Genomic DNA, 21,984 nt, shown 5'->3' with positions numbered 1-21,984 from the left:
TTCTGCTGCGGACCAAAAAAAGGGTCCTGTGCGAGTTTGGGGCGGGTGCGATGAGAATTCAGCCATACTGAATTCTTGGATGTGATTTGCACTGCAGTGCGAATCACATCCGGTTCGCGTAGCCGCAGCAGTGTGAACCCAGCCTAAGGCCCAATTGAACTTTCAGTTTAAATCAGCTATATACCAGGTTCATCAAAACCTTAACTTGTTCCAGCTGGTCTTCTTTAAATCAGGAATTATACTGCAGTGGTCTTTCTGTAGAGGTCTAACACCCCCTGCTGAGCCAGAGCATGACCTTTGCTGATTGCAAAGCTATAGGTCTGACTCAATAGGAGGTGTGAGAGATATATATAATATGAATTGAAAAAGTATACAATTAGATGTAATAAAGCTTAGCCATCTATTCAATATTCCACTATCTTTGTTCTTCATGCAACTTTCACATGATTAGTCCATCAAACAGGTGCAAAAAATAAATAAAATAATATATAATCTACATATGAAACCAGAAGGCAACCACAGAGGACCGCACACAAAATCCATCACTAGAGACTGAAACAGAAGGCCATCTTCCCAACAGGATAGCATTCATAATATAAAGCGTTAGTAAAAGTTAATCCAATGTTTTATTAGCAGGGGAAAGGAGTAAACAAGTATGGAGACAAGACTAAAACACCAAGTCACAATATAATCAAATTTTAGTCATCTTAAAGCAAATTGACCTTTCATACTGAGACATGCGTTGCTGTCCGTAGCTGTTTAACAAGTAAAAAACAATTAAGGATGTCAGTTGTGGTGATTCCATGCCCAAACATCTCTATTTAATGCTACAACTGAACAGCTTCAGTGGAAGGATCGCACACAGCAGACAGATGCAATGGTTAGGGGGGGGACATGGAAAAACAAGGCTGCTTTGTGAGGAAGTCATTACAGCAACTTACAAAGAATATTTAGGAAAGGGACACGTGGGTTTTCCTTTAGGAATCTACATAAAAAAGGGAAGAACAAGATCATGTGGTGATGTTAAAAGCATAAGAAAACCAAAAGATAGCAGGCCAGTGATGGATAAAGACCAACCTCAACATTGAGCACATCTTCAGTGTTGGCAACATTACTGCTTTGCACTTGAGGCTGATTGAGGTCTCTCAGAAATTGTACAGTCACTACTACATAGGAAGAACCTCGTATATGCACTTGAAAGTTGCTTTTGATAAAGTTTTCTTTTGCAGTTTATCTGACATTCTAGAGTGATTTTTTTCCCCAGGCATTGTTCAACAGTCCCTCCTTGTCCTACACCTTTTGAAGAGCGAGGGCCACTTAAGCGACTTAGTAACCAGTCGTGGGCAACAATGAGCCGATGAGAGTCATGCGTCCACTCTGCGTATACAAAGCAGACACAGCCCACTCTACGGGCCCTCTCATCTGATCAAATGGAAGGGGAAGGATCCACCAAGTTTTTTTAGCAGATCGGATTGCAAGGAGGCAGGTGTAAATGGACACAAGTCTGTTTACATCTGCTGCTCCATAGAGGTGAATGGAGGTTCCGATTAGGTCAGACAGATCATGTTAAAGGGGCCCAAGGCTACTTTTACACAGATGGTCTGCTGTCTACCCGCACCTGTGGCTTTCCTGCAGGTTAGCTGTACTTTGCCACCAAACTCACAGGTAAAACCAGAAGTCTATGGCTCAGGGTAAGGTGCAGGTAAGCCACAGGTACACTGCGCTACACCTGCAGATTTGTTTAAAAGCAGCACAGTAACCACTGCAGAACAGATATGTCCGTATATACACCGATTTTAGTAATAAACTTGCTTTGCTCTGGAATGGCGGGTAGAAAACCTGAAATCTGGGCTTGCCAACCTTCCACCCCAGAGCAGGTTACGGGCCACATCAGAGGGCTCCGTGAGCCACTGGTTGGGCACCCCTGTCCTACAGTGTAGCCATACATGTAGAGACTGTAAAATCCTACCAAAGCTCTGGCGCTCACAAGATTTGGCCTTACAATAACCAAATCAGCTCTAAAGCCCCCATACACACGGTCGGACTTGTACAAACTTTTCCGTGGACTTTTGTACAAAGTGTGTTGTCCACAAGTTTGTATTGCATACACACGGTCGGACTTTTTGACAACAAACACGAACGTGGTGACGTCACAACGTACGGACGCCACTTCAAAAAGAGGACGTTCAATGACTCCAGCGCCACCTTTGGTCAACTTCTGTATTGTAGTCTGATCGTTTGCAATGGTTCTGAGAATGCGTGTTTGTACCTTGTACAAAAGTCCGATGCTTTTGCATACACACGGTCGGACTTTGCTCCATCGGACTTCTGTTGTCAAAAAGTTTGTCCGTTCGCAGAGCCAACAAAAGTCCGATGAAAACAGAAAAAGTTTGTCCGATGGAGCGTACACACAGTCGGATGTTGCTCCAAAACAGCTAATTTGCATGTTTGTTGTCAAAAAGTCCGACCGTGTGTACGGGCCTTAACATTGAACTTTATGGAGTTCAAACTTTACCCAAAACCTACTTTGGTTTTGCACGATTGCCATCAAGAAAACTCTGGGCTTATACCCGAAAAAAAAAGTCAAATAAGGGTGTCAAGCAACAAATTCTCTATAAAATCGCAAACGCTGAGAAACTACAGTGCCTTGCAAAAGTATTCACCCCCTTGGCTTTTTACCCATTTTGTTACATTAAAGCCTTTAGTTCAATTTTTAAATCTGAATTATATGTGATGGATAACACAATAGTCTAAATTGGTAAAATTAGAAAAAAATAAAAATGACATAAAACAATTTTTCAGAAATTAAAAAAAAAAAAAAAACTGATAATTGGCATGTGCGTATGTATTCACCCCCTTTGTTATGAAGCCCATAAAAAGCTCTGGTGCAACCAATTACCTTCAGAAGTCACAAAATTTGTGAAATGATGTCCACCTGTGTGCAATCCAAGTGCCACATGCTCCATTACACACACCTTTTTGAAAGACCCCAGAGACTGCAACACCTAAACAAGAGGCACCACTTGGGCCCCTTTCACACTGGGGTGGTTTTCAGGTGCTACAGCGCTAAAAATTGCGCCTGTGTTGCGCTTGGGGGGGGGGGGGGGGGGGGGGGGGGAATAAAAAAAAATAAAAAAAAACACGACCCCTTTCACTCCAGTGTGAAAGCCCGAAGGCTTTCACACTGGAGCGGTGCGCTAGCAGGACAGTAAAAAAAAAGTCCTGCTAGCTGCATCTTTGGAGCGGTGAAAGGAGCAGTGTATTCACCGCTCCTACCCATTGAAATCAATGGGACAGCGCGGCTATACCGCCGGCAAAGCGCCACTGCAGCTGCGCTTTGCGGGCAGTTTTAACCCTTTTTCAGCCGCTAGCGGGGGTTAAAAATCACTCTGCTAAAAAGACGGTAAAGCGCCGCTAAAAATAGCGGTGCTTTACTGCCGACGGCCGCACCACCCCAGTGTGAAAGGGGCCTAACCAAACACTGCCATGAAGACCAAGAAACTCTCCAAACAAGTAAGGGATAATGTTGTTGAGAAGTACAAGTCAGGGTTAGGTTAAATTAAAAAAAAATTCATCCAAATCTTTCATGATTCCCAGGAGCACCATCAAATCTATCATAACCAAATGGAAAGAACATGGCACAACAGCAAACCTGCCAAGAAACGGCCACACACTCATGGAACGGGCAAGAAGGGCATTAATCAGAGAGGCAGCACAGAGACCTAAGGTAACCCTGGAGGAGCTGCAGAGTTCCACAGCAGAGACTGGAATATCTGTACATAAGCCATACACTCCATAGAGTTGGGCTTTATGGCAGAGTGGCCAGAAGAAAGCCATTACTTTCAGGAAATAAAATGACATGTTTGAGTTTGCGAAAAGGCATGTGGGAAACTCAAAATGTATGGCGGAAGGTGCCCTGATCTCATAAGACCAGCCTTGAACTTTGTGGCCATCAAAGAAAACCCAACACAACACATCACATCTCATGTTGTGAGAATGTTTTTCAGCAGCCTGGACTGGGAAACTGGTCAGAGGGAAAGATGGATGGTGCTAAATACAGGGATATACTTGAGCCATGTACCACTGTGTGTAATTTGAGGCTAGGCTGGGAGGTTCACCTTCCAGCAGGACAATGACCCCAAACACACTGCTAAAGCAACACTTGAGTGGTTTATGGGGAAACATGTAAATGTATTGGAATGGCCTAGTCAAAGCCCAGACCTCAATCTAACAGAAAATCTGTGGTCAGGTTTAGATTGCTGTTCACAAGACTAAACCATCCAACTTGAAGGAGCTGGGAGGAATGGGCAAAAATTGCAGTGGTAAGATTTGGCAAGCTCAGAGACTTATCCAAAGTGACTTGGAGCAGTGACACCCGAAAAAGGTGACGCTACAAATTGACATGGGGGGGGGGGGGGGTGAATAGTTATGCACATTTACTTTTTCTGTTATTTTGTCTCATTTGTTGTTTGCTTCACAAAAAAAATAAAAAGGAAAGAAAATCTTCAAAGTTGTGGGCATGTTCTGTAAATTAAATGATACAAATCATCAAACAATCCATGTTAATTCCAGGTTGTGAGGCAACAACACATGAAAAATGCCAAGGGGTTGAATACTTTTGCAAGGCACTGTATGTAGACTGTCCTTGCATCATCAGCTGACTTTTGCTTAGGAGTCAATACAAACTACTAAAACCAGGACATTCAGCCAAGTAGAATTCTTGAATGGTGGTAGGCAATGACATCTCATGCCTTTCAGTGCAGCATTCAGAAAACACGGTCATGTAACAAAGAACACAGCTGGAAAGCAGGATTTGAAATGAATGGACAGTATGTGAACAAATAAATTTTAGTAGTGTACATCTACGAGAAGGGTGCTAGCTTGTCAAAGTGAAGGTCTGTAGTTATGGGTAAAAACCCCTGTCATCTACAAAAAGGAAATCTCTTGAAGTTTTCTGGATTGGTGTTAATGCTCAATACTATTTTCAGAATATTCCTGCCTGGATGGTAGTGTCACAGCATAGCCATCGAGAAAAGCCAGCACTTCCATTTGATGGGAGACATTTTGAAGGACATTTAGCCTTTCCAAACCTCTCCAACATAAGATGCAGAATGAAAACATTGTGATGTACAAAGACACTTACCATCTCCTTGCATATCTGAAGTCCATAGTGTCAGATTATCACGTAACAATTGCATGATAAGCGTGGAGTCCTTGTAACTTTCTTCGCTCAGTGTATCCAGTTCTGCAATTGCATCATCGAATGCTGCTTTTGCCAACCTTTATTAAAACAGGCCATTGTTAGTTGAAGCTTACAAATCTTTGCTGCTTTGCATTATTGCAATGTCACGAACAACAATTTTCAACATGATAAAGTCACTACACCATTTTCTGTATCTCTGGACGAATGCACATACAATTCAGTGGCTCTCATTAACTACTTTACAACATGCTGACACATGTGCAGCTTAGTGGTCGTTGCTTATGTGCCGAGAGCATGCTTACTGTGTGTGTTGCAACAATGCATCAAACATGCGTGTTATACAGCACACAAGTCCAATCCTAGAGATGACCAGCACACATGTTCAGCTAGACATGGCAAAACTGAAAGTAGCGACATTTCAAGGCCACTAATGGCCTCATCAGGCAGCATCATCACGGCAAACCTTTATACACGCGAGAAAGAGACCTTAGTGGCCTCTCAACATAACTTTCTGTTGGCGACATTAAGTTGTCCTCCTGTCGGAACGTGATGTGCTGGTGATACCTTGGGTTGGACTTGTGCTTTGGTGGCACCTTTGACCAAAGCTCCCTCCTGTGACTGGGTCCCATTGCTGTATGGAGTGTGCAGGCAGGTTGGTGTGAATGGGCCCCTAATGTAATTTGCTTGCCCTTCCAACCACTTCTGAAATGAATTAAGCCATGGGGTGCCATGTCAGAGTTATCAAGTATAGATGAATCTGGTCAGCACAATTCTAGTGCTTTAATCTACACTCAAGATTTAGGCCCACTATAAATAAAGTAGGGATGGCAAAGAGGGTTGTTTAAATGTGTACAAATCTATTAGCTACCTCAAGTCCTCTGCTCTAGTTATGGTTCATATAACACACACACACACACACACACACACTCTCTCTCTCTCTCTCTCTCTCTCTCTCTCTTCAAAGTGAATGAAGTCTACACCGATTGGGCCAGGATGCACAATCTATAAGATTTTAGAACTTTACATACAATGTGAATAGCCGAGATGCTTACAGATCGCTTGTATGGCCACTTTCCCACCTAGTGAATGACTTATTTGCGTCATTCACTAGGAAGCTGCTGTTTAGGGCCAACATGTAAAAGTGTGTAACCAGCTTTTGCCACCTCCACCAATTAAAACTTTGGCCCGAGTAATTTATACAGAAGCACATGAGCAGAACGACATCAGCATTAAGTCAACGAAGGCAGAGGTCATTCTGTACATGTCCTGCATGAACGATTCATTCATGGGCCAACATGTAAACAGTATAATCAGCACCCACTGATTACATACTATTGTTTACAAGGCAGGCCCTTAGCAGTGGCAGCAGTGTCCAATTCGCTGTACACAAGAAAACATGAACGCTAAGGATTACATGTGTACAGTATTAAAAATATGGCCAAACGCAATACAATGGATGCAGATTTTTCAAGTTTTGGTTTACGGAAGTAAACAATGCAAACTAAAAAAACAGACCAATGTGCATGGGCTCATAAGAAAACATGGTTGCGTTCAGGCCTATACAAGTTAATCCTAAAACAGCAACTTACACTGGTGTGCATGAGCTTTTTTGTGTTTAAAAAGGCGTTAATCTTTGAGTTCTGATTTGTTAAAATGAAAATGGCACCCAACATTTAATTTGCACTTGAGTATAGAGAGCTACCAAGGCAGCCAAAGGCTGATTATACAATTAATGTTTCCGTATACAACACTTTGGTCAAATAACCTAGAACTTCATATAGGACACTAATAAAGACTGTATTGTTTCTAGTTGGGATAAAAATGTATGGGATTGGGTTGTCCATTTTCGCCACTGTTTATGTATTTATATTATGGAATTATCTAGACATTTGTACTAGTGTATGAGCTTCGTTTTCTATTTGTGTTTTGTATTGTTCATTGACTAACACCAACACATATGCGCACCACAGATCAGTAGGAAGCAATAAACAATAAAAATAAAATTAAGTCTTTGTCACTTACCTGCATGCACGGTCAGGGGAATTAAGAATTTCATAGTAGAACACGGAGAAATTGAGTGCGAGGCCTAAACGAATAGGATGTGTTGGAGGAAGTTCTGTCATTGCAATATCACTTGCAGCCTTATAAGCTACCAAGCTATTCTCTGCAGCCTCCTTCCGGTCATTGCCAATGGCAAACTCTGCCAGATATCGGTGGTAGTCTCCTTTCCTAAGAATATATAGGATACATGATGTGTAACTTATCACAATTACATATTTTGTGAGAATCATGAGAACGTCAACATTGAGTTTTAAAGTACACTTGCTATTGAGCATTTCCTGTTTTCCCCCTACAGCCCAAATACAAATTTTTTTGTTGCAGGGAAAAAAATAAAGCATTTATTTGTTGTAAGCCATGAATTGCACCAGCTATCAGCAGAGGAGGAAGCAGATCTTCCACTTTTGGGTGGAACTCTGCTTTCAGAACATATCTGATGGCACATGCCTCCTACCTGCCCCTCTATTCCAGTTACTTTAGCAGTCTCTCCAGTATGATACACTATGGATATTGTCAAATTCAGTTGGCCTGGCTGCAAAATGCACTGGAAAGCAGAAAAATCTGTGCAAGCATTTGTTTTTCAGAACGCACCACACCAATAATATCAGATTGTCGCCCGCCCGCCCCACCCCCCCCCCCCCCATTATGATTGGTCGCTATTATTACCAGTTGTGTGTTTGTTGTTTTTTTTCATGTTTTTTGTGGATGGAATATGCATTCTCTACCCTTCCTCTCCTAATAGTAAACATTTTAAAATTTTTATTTTAATTCTTAATACTGATATTTTTATTTTATCAATTTTTTTTAATCATCTTTATTAGTATACCCATTATTATATATCTTTCAGAGAAGGTTTCTCATTATCCTCAATTATCACTCCTGTCTTCCTTGTTCATGTCCCCGCCCAAGATGGTATAAAAAAAAAAAGTTTACCTGTGTGTACACTTGCAGTCATTAGGTTGAAAAGGGAACTTACTAATGTTCCGAAATGCGTCCGTTACTGATGACTACATCCGGTTCATGCTGGCCCCTATCTCACTGCTGACATCACTTCCGGGATCTCCGTCCATCATGAACTCTGTGTGTACCCATTCATCAGCTTACCGGTAGCTCTATGTTTTTGGTACACAGCACACAATTACATGCCGGGGACCCACCTGCCTGCCTGACCATTTGCATAATCAAGGACTACATGCTTTGTAATTCGCCAGATTCTGTAAGTGTTTTTAATCTGTTTTGGGGAAATGGCTACCAATTCTGCACTCAGAGGCGCCTCTCTCGTCTTAATTCGAGGTACCATTAACAATTAATTGGCACCCACATGCTCTTGCAAGGGCAGCGTTTTCAGCTGAAGTGTTGGAACTGCACACGAATACACCTTTCCCAAATCGCATTTTGGTATGGACAGGCCGTTCATGTCCATTCACACCACAAAAATGTCCTCCAGATCCGCTCCTGATACATTTCTGCATGCGCTTTTTATGCATTCTGGTGCGTTTTTTCACTGTACTGGGGCCCGGTGCGTTTTTGACACGTTCCGAAACAGTTCTATGCAGGAGAAAAGCAGCATGTACTTTTTGGAACTGGACACAACTGCATTGGTGTGAACTATGCCATTGGAAACCGTATAATCTGTCCATGTGTTTGACGGAAAGAAAAAAAAAAAAACCCACACCACTGCAGTGTAGTTTATTGAGAGACACAATTCTTCTATCAAAACAAAATCTGGGATTCTGTGAAATACATTTTAAAAAATTTACAGCAAATACTCATGACAGGTATGCTTCAATAAGCCAAGCAGGTTCCATTGTTCTCCAATTCTGGTCACATTACCTGAAGATAGCATTCCAGTTCATAACTTGCAGAAACATTGTATCACACTGGGGTAGATTTACTAAACCTGGGAGTGCAAAATCTGGTGCAATGCTGCATAGAAACCAATCAGCTTTTTTTTTCTCAAAGCTTAAAAAAAAAGGGATACTAAATTTTTTTTTTTGTATATAAAGAACATGTTATACTCCCCTCCTCTGTGCAGTGGTTTTCCACAAAGCAGCCCCAACCCTCCTTTGGCGCTTCTTGCTCCTCCCTCCTGTTAAATGCCCCCACAGCAAGCAGCCTGCTATGGGGGCACCAGAGCCAAGGCTCTGTGTGCATTCAGACACAGCCGTGACTCAGCCTGCCCCCTCTTTCCCCATTGGTTGTTGTGTCTCAGCCAAAACAGGAAGGAGAGTCCCAGACAGCCGAGTCCCTTGTACAACAATCGCTGCATCAAGATGGGCTCAGGTAAGTATTAGGGGGATGCTGCACACAGAAGATTTTTTTTTTTATCTTAATGCATCAAGAAAAAAAAAACCTTCTGCCTTTACAACTTTAATCCGATTGGCTACCATGCAGCTTTTTCACTCTCCAGTTTTAGTAAACCAACCCCAGAATGTCAACAGCAACCCAGTGCACTGTTGACAGGGCTACAGATCATATTACCTCTAAAATGACCTTCATCGTGCTCCACTGCCACATACAAATCCCAATAAGTCCATCTAGCAAGCACACTCATACACTTACTATTGCCTCCCACAATGCAGTGTGCTTGATGCAAAATGTGCCACAACTTTTAAGGCTTATTCACATTTATGTGGTGTGATGATGTGTAACAGTTAATTTTGAACATGCTGTAGACACTCCCCAATGTGCAAAAGTGAAAAAAATAAAATAAATGCTCTTCAATTTAGGGCAATTTTTATCTATTCCGCTACATATTTTTGAAAAAAAAAATATATATATATCCCAATAAGAATATATTGATAGGTTTGCACAGAAGTTACACCTCCTACAAACTTTGGGCTATTTTAAAAAATTTTTACTAGCAGTGGTGGCAAACAGCGACTTATAGCCAGACTGTAGTGAACAAAGTCGGACACGTTTTTTGGAGACTAGTGACACTAAGGGTCCTTTCACATGGGGCGAATCAGTGCTGACCCGCCCCGTGGATATCCGTTTGCTCAGCGGGGATCGACGGGCAGGGAGAGGACAGGTCCATCTCTGCACACTGCGCAGGGACAGACCTGTCGCAGCGCCGCTCTCCAGCGCAGTGTCCGTCGTCACCCGATCCGATGACGGATGGAAAAATAGCCTTTTCCTCCATCACACTTTTTCGGATCGGAGCGGGTCGGATGTCAGCGGATTTGTCACCGCTGACATCCGACGCTCCAGAGCTCTATGGAGCATCCGTTCAGGTCCACCTAAAAAAACTGGCGGGCCTGAACGGATCGTCAGTGTGAAAGGGGCCTTAGAGTAATCAATGCTAAAAATATGCACTGTAACAATGGCAGGGAAAGGGGGATGGGTTAACATCAGGAGCAATCAAAGGGTTAAATGTGTATCTAGCTAATGTTTATAAGTGTAGTGGGGGAGGTGCTGTTACTACTGGAAGAGATGGATTGGCGTTCCTGCTTCACAGAAAACACGGGCTCCATGTCTCTTGTACTCACAGAATGACAGCCTGCCTATATAGAGAGTGAGTGTGTGTGAAAAAAAAAAAAAACATTATATATATATATATATATATATATATATATATATATATATATATATATATATATATATATATATATATATATATATATATATATATATATATATATATATATATATAATCATACACCCGCAATTTTGCACAGTGCGACTGCTATGGCACACTTAAATGTATCCGTTTTCTGGGAAGGCATGTGTGGCCCCAACAGCAGACAGTTTTTCCAGGTTGGTAAAATTTACATTTCACAAAGTTGGGGGTGGGGGAATTACTTACATTTTATAGTAAAAAACCTTAGACTCCCCACTGTTTGCAGCTGGAATGAGGTGCTTGTCCAGTACATCCAGAATGTCATTACAGATAGATTTCAATTCAGTCTCAACCTAAAAAAATAAATAAAAAGCAAAAAGCTATAATTTTGTACAGTGAACCAAAAAACAATTATGGCTTCCATTCTATAGCAAAGAATAGGCAATTAATATTGGGCCTACACAACACAGTTCAGCCGGTTTACTATAAATGCTGCATTTCCTGTGCACAGTATCGTGAGCATAGACACATCTGTGATTTCCTCAAGACTTTACCCTCTTCTAAAGCTCATTCCTTCCATGCATAGTCAGTCATTCACTACATTGTACATAAACCTGGAGACAGTAGCTTACAATTATTATTATTATTATTATTATTATTAATGTAAAGCTGTACTGCAAGAACCAACAAGGTTTGCTACTGCTGACCTCACTCTGAAAATCCCAGTTCCCTGTTACTGGCCTAAAGACTTATATGGTCCACTCTGACAAGTGAGGTCAAAGGAAAAGCCAGAACTCTAAATTTAGGGGCCAGCTACCCATCTTTTCTGAAGTTACAATTTGGGCCCCCTCCTTCCCCCAAAATCTGACTAGATCTCAAAAGCACTTGTGAAAATTTTCAAGGAAGGGTCCAAGCAAGCATTCCGCACCCCTACTGGGTAACAAAACTTGTACTCTGGACTAATTGTCCAAGAAACAAAACAAAACAAAAAATAAATAATTTAAAAATGCATGCCCGACTGGAGGAGGGCAGATTACTAGTGTATTGAAGTGACTGAATGGTTTTATAGCCATCTGACTCACTTCTATGTGAAAGTCAACAACAGTTCACCAAAAAAAAAAAGCTTGTGTACATTCTGGGGCTTTTAGCAATGTAACAATTCTACCCTGGATAACTCCTACATGTGTATATAATGAAGCCTCACCATTGTCCGATATTCCTTGATCATTTTGAGTTTATCTTCTCCTCCTTTGTTCTCCTCTTTCTGTTCAATGCTGCTGATTATTCTCCAGGACGCTCTTCGAGCTCCAATCACATTTTTATATGCAACGGAGAGCAAATTCCTTTCTTCTACTGTCAATTCCACATCCATGCCGGCCACTTTCTTCATAGACTCAACCATTTCTGAAAAACATTATGCACATTTTACCCACATATAGCAGCCAATGAGAAGCATGCTGTAAATTCTTCAACATGGTATGCTGCTACACACCTCATCAGGGCTTATGATGACAGTACAATCAATTACAGTTACACTAGAATGGTCTTTCGCATGTCACAACATGAAAGGCGAGATGATTGATGAACTTTTCGTACCACCTTGCATGCGTGAATGAAGGGAACTAAGGTGGGGTCCGGTCCAGGTTTTCCGTGCCACCGTTGCAAGGTTGGTTTCGGACCAGATTTTGCGGTATACATTTTTACATTTTATATATTTTAGACAGGTGATATAAATAAAGCAGGACTAGAACAAGAGATTGCGCTCAACTTAGGACTCGGGAAGCCAAACACGAGAGAGTTACTGACGTAAAAAAAAAATATATAATAATAATAAAATAATAATTGCATTATCTTGGTTTTGTAGGTGACCGGGAAAAGCCCTGCACCTGTGAAACCAGAAACGTTTAGGGAATTATTTTGTTGGTTTGATTTTTCATGCAACCTTTTAAAATAAAGCCATTTACAAGTCAGATTTTAACAAAAAAAAAAAAACACACACCACACACACACCTTTCAAAAAGAACAAACCTGTTATACACTTATCTGCTCTGTGCAAGGGTTTTGCACAGAGCAGCCTTGATCCACCTTTTCTGGGGTTCCCTGATGACGCTTCGAGTGTCCCCATGGAGAGACACATTCCATGGGGGCACCAATGCATGAGCGCTCCCGAATCCTGCTGCTGCCTCCATTGACAGACAGCAGGACTCAGCCCCACATCACTGGATTTGATTGACAGCAGTGGGAGCCAATGGCTCCTGTTGCCATCAATCTATCCAATGAGGACCTGAGACAGCGACTGGAGCTGCTGGGTTCGTGCTCGTCACTGGAATGGCTTAGGCAAGAAGAAAAAAAAAAAAAAAAAAAAAAAAAGGGGGGGGGGGGGGCTGCTGCAGCACAGAGGTTTTTTTATATAGCTATCAAGTGAGTTACTAACCTGGAATAGACAAGCAGATGAAGAAAATTACAATGCCTGACCAGCATGCCAGTACAAGGTCAGTGCTCCATGCTCCACACACTTGCCAAAGTATCAGTATGATAGGAAAGTAGCATTTTTAGGTGGTTATCAAAAAAGGTAACCTTCATATATCTTGTGGCAGACATAGCACAACATAATAGCCATAGTAAAAATGAAAGTGCTTTTAGGAAGAAAAAATAAACAAACAAACATGTTCATTTTTAAAGCGGAGTTCATAAACAGGTCCTTTACTGCCGGGTGCCCTTACTAGGAATGGCAGTAGCTGCCAACATTGCAGACTCCCTAGACAGGTAAGTGTCCATATATTAAAAGTCAGCAGCTGCAGTATTTTTAGCTGCTGACTTAATTTTTCATGGGTGGGGTGGACCTCCTCTTTAATGTTCAGGTTCAATAAAAAAAAAAAAACGTAGTAATCCAAAGTATTTCACTTTGCTATTCCAGCAACAGCATTTGTTTTTTCAGTTCAAAGATAATTTCTTGAAATCGAATTCCAGTTGAACTCTAGCTTGTAATAGAAGTGTATTCTTAATAGAGGCAGAGAGGTGGGCCTCAACATTCACTAGCATCCAAACAGCAGGGCAACGGAACAGCCCCCTTTGCAATGCTAGTAGAACAATTATCTGCACTACTCAAATTTTAGCATGTACACAGTTCCCACACAAAAGGTTCATCTGTATACTTTAACCGTTTGGCTGCTGTTCTTTTAAATGTGCAGCAGTATAACTAGCCTGACAATGCGAGCCCCTGCCACTGTGAAAATAGTTGAATGAAGGACGCAGGGTTTACGTGTATGCCGATTGCGATACTCTGGCATATCGATGACTGGACAAGAGCAGTTTACCGCCTTCTCTGGATTTTGGTATTCCCGGATTGGGCTTAGTTTGGAGATTTTGACGTGCTTGGGAGGGGACGCACTGTCTAGGTCAGGCATGTCCAAAGTCCGGCCCGTGGGCCATTATCTGGTTTTGAGCGGCCCATCTGTTTATATAAATAAATATTTTTAAGATCTATATATATATATATATATATATATATATATATATATATATATATATATATATATATATATATATATATATATATAGTGGCCTCCCTGATGATCTCCCAGCGCCGGGGCCACAAAAGATATAAAGGCTCAGTCTGGCTGCCTCGAGAGATAGGAGGCGGTATGAGTGCTGTGGAGTATTTCCTGTTTACACGGCACCCTCTGTAATAGAAAGTCCGGTCTCCGCCATTGGACGACTGTTCTGTCCATCAAAGGAGGCGGGACTCTCTTAAAAGAGGCCAATGTGTAAACAGGAGATTCTCCTGTTCTTTGGCGCTCGTCCTGCCCACTTCATGTCCCCTCCAAGGCTGCACTGATGGCAAATGTTGAGTGAAATCCTGGCAATGGTGGGTGCTGCATTCCTAGCAACTGGGGGTCTGCAGATTGGCATGGACCCTTATTTTGCTTCGCAGTTCTTTATTTAAATTTTTTACGTTTTTTTTCCTAAAACTTCCCTCTTAAAGTGAAGGTGCGTGCTATTCGCCAATAAATACGATATATCCAAATAACATGCCCAAGCTCATCTCTTTACTCACACACAGCCACAAAGGCACGAGAATTCGTTAGTGTATTGGTGCTCGAACTAACACACTTAGAACGAATGTTATTGGGTCAAAGAATGCCAGGCTTTGAAAAAAAGTTTGGACACCCCTGGTCTAGGTGATGAAGACTTGTAGGGTGTGTATCCAGGTGAACATAGCCATTATGATGGGCATAGCCCATGGCTCCCTTCGGGAAATAGGACTGCTTCATCTAGGAGACAGGCATACTCCCACCTGGAGAGGTGCTCTACTCAGGGGACACCAATCCATGTTGAAGGAGAGATTTCCTACCCACAGGGCTGAGAGTCTGGACAGTTAAAAGTTTGGAGGACTGGGAGAGCTCAGGCAACTAGAGTCCAAGTGACGGTCTCAGAGTAGAGGAGGCTAGGCTCTGAGGAAGAAGGTAATCCTTCGAAAAAAAAGACAGCCAGCAGTGGTCCTCATATCCTCTTTCAGTCTGGAGACTGTGGTTATCAGACCGATTGACATTTTTCACATGCTTGTGAGTAGTTTTAGTTTGTTTTTTAAATAAACTAATTTAAGGGATAATGCACAAGGTGGGTGCCCCCCCCTCCCTCCATAGGAGAGAGCTCGGGGTGCCAAGCAATTCACTACTGAGAAGTAGGGAGTAGACCCATGCTGCAAGTTCTACAGGCTGAATGAGCCAGGAGAGTTGGGCGAGATGGTTTGAGGGACCAGAGAAAAGCAGGCGATGCTGCAGAGAGCCAGGTGGCTTGGTACTTATGTTTTCTCTGTCTGAAAATCCTGTGTGGGAAACGGTTTTGTGGACTTTAAATCATTTGGTATCCCAACAGTTAATATTCCTGATATGTGGCATGTACGCGTGTCTCCTTTCCTCTTTGTACTGCTTCCAGTGTGTATGAAATCCCTGGTGTTCCTGCCAGTCACTTTGCTTTCCTATTAAAAACTGACCACACTAAGCAGGAGAACACACTGTGGTCAGTTCTCTGTTATGCTGGGAACTCCATGTGCTCACCTCCAACGATCAGACTTCATGTGCTCTCCAACGATCATACTTGTCCCAACACACCCCCTGCCCCCGACACAGCCATCCATTGGGAAGCTCCGTGTACTGCTGCTTCTCCTCCCTCAGCTCTGAGATTTATTACTATTGAGTTAGTCTCGCTGCAGCAGTCCACCACCCACCAGCCAAACTTTTGCATAGCTGCAATTAGCAGCTGCTGTCCCAGGTCCTCATTGCCTTTAATACTGGGGCACCATTAGCCCCTTCATGCCAAAGCCAATTTTCAGCTTTCAGTGCTGTTGCACTTTGAATGACAATTGCAATCATGCAATACTATACCCAAATGACATTTTTTTATTTGGTCACACAACTAGAACTTTCTTTTGGTGGTAATCACCACTGGGTTTTGGCTTTTATTTTATATTTGTTTGCTAAATAAAATGAAAGAAAAAATAATAAATTTGCTAATTGTAATTTTTTTTCACATTTTAGCCAAAATGTATTCTGCTACTTTTCTTTGGTGAAAACAACCCAGATGAGTGTATATTAGTCTGAAGGAAAGTTATAGAGTATACAAACTATGGTATATTACAATTTGTATTTTAAACAGTGTGATCAGAGTAATATGTTACCATTGTACTACTCTGGGCAAGTGATCAATCAGCCTTTTTCTTCTTGTGATCACTGACCAATCACAGCTAATAAAATTGTGTGATCTGCCATGATTGGTCACTGCAATCACATGGCACTGGCTGGTATACTTGTCATCTGTGTCGAGTGGACACAGCTGGTGACAGATCTTGCCCACACGTTCGATGAAAGTCCCACCCAGCCGTCAAATTGCTATAGGCTGGGCGGGAACTGGTTAAGATAAATGAATTATGAGGCTTGAATCCTACAGCAGGAGGTTGCACTTTAAGGCCTCATCCCCGGCCGTGGGTACCCGATTTTGACAGTTATGAGTACGTAGTAAAAAAAAAAAAAAAAAAAAAAAAAAAGTGTATGAATAGTAATTATATACACACACACACACACACAATTTAAATTGTTTATAGCAAAAAATAAAAACCGCAGGTGATCAAGTACCACATAAAGAAAGCTCATTGTGGGGGGTGAAGAAAACATCAAAATTTGCAAAGTCGCACGCAATCCTTCCAGGGCTGAAGTGGTTGAAGACTACAGAGATTCTACAATCAGACTGACACTGGTTGGTTTTAAAGCTTAATACCTTGATATTTTCAATTACAGAAAACAAGTTTACTATAAATTAGGCATTCTTGAACATGATGCAGAATACTGCAATTAGAAATAGGAGGATTCATGTGGACACCATTATATCTAACTGGGAAGCACTTCTGTAATCATCCGCAGGCAGTGCGACTTCACTACCAAGAAGTCAAGCCTGTCTGTTAATGTAGTTTCCAGGTGACCACCACATTTCACTAGGAGAACAGCAACACACAGTGAAAATTAATCTTTTTAATGATGCCAATTTACATCTCTACTTCATGCAGAAATATGCATACCCAGAAATCAGCATAGTTACAGCAGTCCAACTTGGTTGTTTAAAGGTATGTGCAATGGCATGAAAGTCTTAGATTGTAAGCTCCAACGAGCAGGGCCCTCTAGTTCCCCTTGTACCAAATTGTCTTAAATTTTGTAAAGTGACGCAAACTGCTGGCACTAAATAAATGCTAAATGAGAATAAGTATGTAGCTGGTTTGCTGCAGTAATTTGCCATAAAATATGACCTGATCCTCATCCAAATCACAATAGACAAACATGCTGTAAAGCGGAACTCAACCCAAGTGTTGACAAGTACCTACTCCCATTTAGGCAGTCTGAACAGAAGTTCGCCTCTCACCCTCCTTGCAGTTTTCTAGGACACGACACAGGTCCCTGAACCAGGTATGGATTTTGGGGGGGGGGGGGAGAAGACGGATGGACGACACCCACATACTGTTTGAACCACCCCCGATTTTTTTATTGCAGCCGATTTTTCTTTTACATTTAGCTGTCAGTGGGAAAGCCAACTGACAGCTAATGACTCACTGGTTGTTAACGGAAATCCGGCCCGCTCCTTAATAACCAGCTATTGTAGACTCATGACATGGTTTTAACAAGCCAAAAATGCTTGTCAATCATACTGCAAACACGCATAGGGCATTTTGGGGAGCGTTTTTAATTGCTCAAAGGCTTATCAACTGCACCTATTAATGCACATTAACACTATAGGCACATTTGAGAAGCATCAGTATTGTAAGAAAGTTTGAACTTTACATGTTTCACCTGTTAAACGCTCTTCTGGTAGTTCAAGGTTTCTTCCCGAAAGTGTGTAACTGCATTCCTGTACGAGCAAGACAGCTTACGCTAACAGTATGCAGTGCATGGCACCCATAAAAACCCATTTCCATTAAAATCAATAAATGCTTTCACACTGGGGCGGTGCGGTAGCGGGGAGGTGAAAAACTAGCAGCATGTTTGGAGCGCTTAAAAAGTGCCCCACTACATTTAAATGAATGTCTTGTGAAGCTGTTTGAGTCACGAGTCAAAAAAAAAAAAAAAAAAAAAAAAAAAATAACCCACACGCACTACTCCCTTTTTTTTGCTAGCCGCCGGGCTCCCACGGAGAACTAGCAGCTGTGTGTGTAAACAGTTTCCGGTTCTCTGAGCAGAGAACTGACAGATCAACTGTCCATACAGGAGTAGTTTCCCTGCACAGTCCCATCCCCTTTCAGTTAGAACACAAATTAGGATACATATTAACCCCTCCCCCCTAGCGTTAACACCATTCACTGCCATTTTTACAGTAATTAAGGCAGTTTTAATCGCACTGATCGCTGTATTAATGCCAATGGTCCCAAAAATGTGTCAGAATTGTCCGACATGTCGGTCATATTGTGACAGTCACGATAAAAAAAAAAAATAAAAAAATAAAATAAGCTGATCACCGCGATTACTAGTAGATATAAAATGCCATAAATCTATTTTGTAGACGCTATAACTTTTGCGCAAACCCTTTGTCAGCAATGATTTCAAGCACTTTCGGTAGAAATGGCTCTGACCTGCACAACGTTCAGGAGGAAATTTGGCTAATCCCTTTACAAAACCGCTAAAGTTCAGACATTTGTAGGATGTCTGGCATGAATGGCTCTTGGGGTCATTTCATAGTATCTCTCTGGGGTCAAGGTCTGGGCCACTCCAAAAAGGCGCCTGTTTTCTGAAGCCAGAATATGCAGGATTTACTTTGATGCTTAGGGAAAATTGTCCCGCTGCATCACTCAACTTTTACCAAGCTTCAGCTGGCAGAGCAGCCACACGATTATCCTGAAGGATGTCTTGGTAAACTGAGGAATTAATCCCTTAAAAGATGGCAAGTGACCCAGGCAGCAATGCAAGCCCAAATCATGATGTTCCCTTCACCATAATTCATTGGGATGAGGTTTCGATGTTGGTAAGCTGTGCCATGCAAAGTGCTGAATATTTTTAAATGAACAATTCAAGTTTTGTTTCATCAATCCACAAAACATTTTCCTAGAAGCTTTGCAGTTTGCCAAGGTGCTCTTTGGTAAACTTCAGGCGAGCAGAAATAATTTTTTTATTTTTTTGAAGAGCAGCGGCTTCCTCCATGGTGTTCTGCCATGGACTCTCTCTGCCTGTTCAAAGACTTGTGTCTGCTAGACTCATGAACAGGGATGCTTGCAAGCCTTTAGCTGTTACTCATGGGTTTCTCTAACTCATTGAAGATTCTGTGTTGTGCCTTGGGAGTCATTTTGGCTGGGCACCCATTTCTAGGAAGAGTAGACAGTACTAAACAGTATCCTTTTATAAATATAGACAGCTTGTCTGTTGAGTAATGAATGCCTAAACACTTAAATTTCTTCAACTTCTTTTGACCACGTCTTCAGAGAGCTCCATTTTGTGTGGCATGGTTCACATTTGCTGTTCATAGGAAAAATCTGCCATCTTAAAAATGTTTGAATGTTTATCAACGTAGCACTAAATCACAACTACAAACTACTTTCATTAATTGGACTCCAGGGTGTTCAAACCACGGACTCCAACTAGCTTTTGGGTTCACCGATATCTCCAGAACTGTGAATGATTAACCACTTACAGACTCCGCCCACCACCTTTATACATTAGCACTTTGAAGGGGAATATAGTTATGGCAGCAGCTAGCTGCCATAACCCTGGTATCCTCTTTAGCGGGCAGTCCACTTTCAGATAAAAGTGGCCTCTGCGACGGATTAACCGCAAGATCACTTTAAGGCTGGGTTCACACTGCTGCGGGGGGAGATCCGGATGTGATTCGCACCGCAAATCACATCCGATCTCCGTAGCGATGCGAGTTCAGCCATACAGATAGTATGGCTGAATTCGCAGCGCTCCCGCAGCAAACTCGCACGGGACCCTTTTTTTGGTCCGCAACAGAATCGGATCGCATGGGGGTTCACACCATGCGATCCGATTCCTGTGCGAGTCGGCAGATCGCACTGCGATATGCGGACGGATCTGGGGGTGTCATTAACATAACATTGACACTCCCAGCCGTCCGCATAGGGCAGTGTGAACTGCCGGCGGGAGTAATGCGATGCGGGAAAACGCCGCGGATTCGCGGCATTCCAGCGGTGTGAACCCGGCCTTACTGGTGGTGGAAGAGGTCCCCTCCAGCCGCTTACTGGAGCAGATTGGGTCTGTTCTCTGTGGTATGGAGCTGAGTGAGGGGGAAGATTGCTCCAAACCAATCCAGGGCAGAAGCAATGTCAAAACGTGCCTTCTGCCCAGGAGCTTAAACTTTTTTTTTTGCATTTTTAGTATAAACATGATCTGAGGTCTTTTTGACCCCAGATCTCATATTTAAGAGGCCCTTGTAATAGGAATAAAAGCTAATTCTCTCTCTCTATACATCTATATATCTATCTATATATCTATATATCTATATATCTATATATCTATATATCTATATATCTATATATCTATATATCTATATATCTATATATCTATATATCTATATATCTATATATCTATATATCTATATAAAATATATCTATCTGTAGAAGCAAAAGCATACATGTGTTCAAACCACACACGGCGGTATCCCCATGATCGTTAGGGCTAGAATTATTTCTCTCGCTCCAACTCAAAACATGCAACCTAAACGTAGCATATGAAGATTTTAAAGGGGGGGGGGAATAAAATTGTCTCGCCATTCCACAAGCGGGCGCAACTTTGAAGCGCGATGGGTATCAATTTACTCTGCGTAACTTTTTTTTTTATATATTGTGAAGAAAAAAAAAAAAATAGATTTTAACCACTTGCCTACCGGGCACTTAAACCCCCCTCCTGCCCAGACCAATTTTCAGCTTTCGGGGCTCTCACACTTTGAATGACAACTACTCAGTCATGCAACACTGTACCCAAATGAATTTTTTGTCTTTCCCACTAATAGAGCTTTCTTTTGGTGGTATTTGATCACCTCTGGGTTGTTTTTTGCGCTATAAATGAAAAAAAGGACCGAAAATTTTGAAAAAAAATAAAAAAAAAAAACAAATTTTTTTGTTTCTGTGATGAAATTATGCAAATTAATTTTTCTTCATAAATTTTGCCCACAATTTATACTGCTACATATCTTTGGTAAAAACAACCCAAATTAGTGGATATTATTTGGTCTTTGTGAAAGTCTACAAGCTGTGGTAGAAATCATACAAAATTAATCACATCTGATGTACTGGTGGCCTATCATTTCTTACGACCCGAACAAGCCAGGAAAGTACAAATATCCCCAAAATTACCCCTTTTTTGAAAGTAGACATTCCAAGGTATTTAGTAAGAGGCATGGTGAGCTTTTTGATGTCATTTTTTCCCACAATGTTTTGCAAAATTAAGATTTTTTATTTTTTTCCACAAAATTGTCATAGGTTATTTCTCTCACATGGCATGTCTATACCACAAATTAACCAATGACACTGGTTCAGTTCCGGAGGCATGTTTGGCCAGTCCATCACCTTTACCCTCTTCTTTGGGAAGGCAATGGTAGTCTTGGAGGTGTTTGGGGTCGTTATGTTGGAATACTGCCCTTATGTCCACTTCAGTAGGTCACAGTATATGTCGGC

General features: G+C 41.8%; 1 protein-coding gene across 2 annotated transcripts in view; it reads right to left on the bottom strand.

Moving 5' to 3' along the window:
• The window catches only part of YWHAE (tyrosine 3-monooxygenase/tryptophan 5-monooxygenase activation protein epsilon), a 39,937-nt gene that overhangs the window by 6,478 nt on the left and 11,475 nt on the right, over window positions 1-21,984 (bottom strand). The window contains exons 2-6 of one of the 2 annotated variants that reach the window (XM_077480544.1): window positions 12,025-12,224; window positions 11,067-11,173; window positions 7,226-7,432; window positions 5,144-5,280; window positions 942-985 (exon numbers count right to left, since the gene is read on the bottom strand). In XM_077480544.1, coding sequence (XP_077336670.1) covers window positions 978-985; window positions 5,144-5,280; window positions 7,226-7,432; window positions 11,067-11,173; window positions 12,025-12,224 — 659 coding nt within the window. In that variant the 3' untranslated portion in view covers window positions 942-977. The remainder of the gene's footprint in view (window positions 1-941; window positions 986-5,143; window positions 5,281-7,225; window positions 7,433-11,066; window positions 11,174-12,024; window positions 12,225-21,984) is intronic. The other variant, XM_077480543.1, reaches the window with a different exon arrangement.

This window comes from Lithobates pipiens, unplaced genomic scaffold (genome assembly GCF_037356315.1).
Source record: "Lithobates pipiens isolate NorthernLeopardFrog02 unplaced genomic scaffold, aLitPip1_a1.2 Scaffold_16, whole genome shotgun sequence".
Classification (NCBI taxonomy): Eukaryota; Metazoa; Chordata; class Amphibia; order Anura; family Ranidae; genus Lithobates; species Lithobates pipiens.
This window is presented reverse-complemented; position numbering and strand designations above follow the sequence as displayed.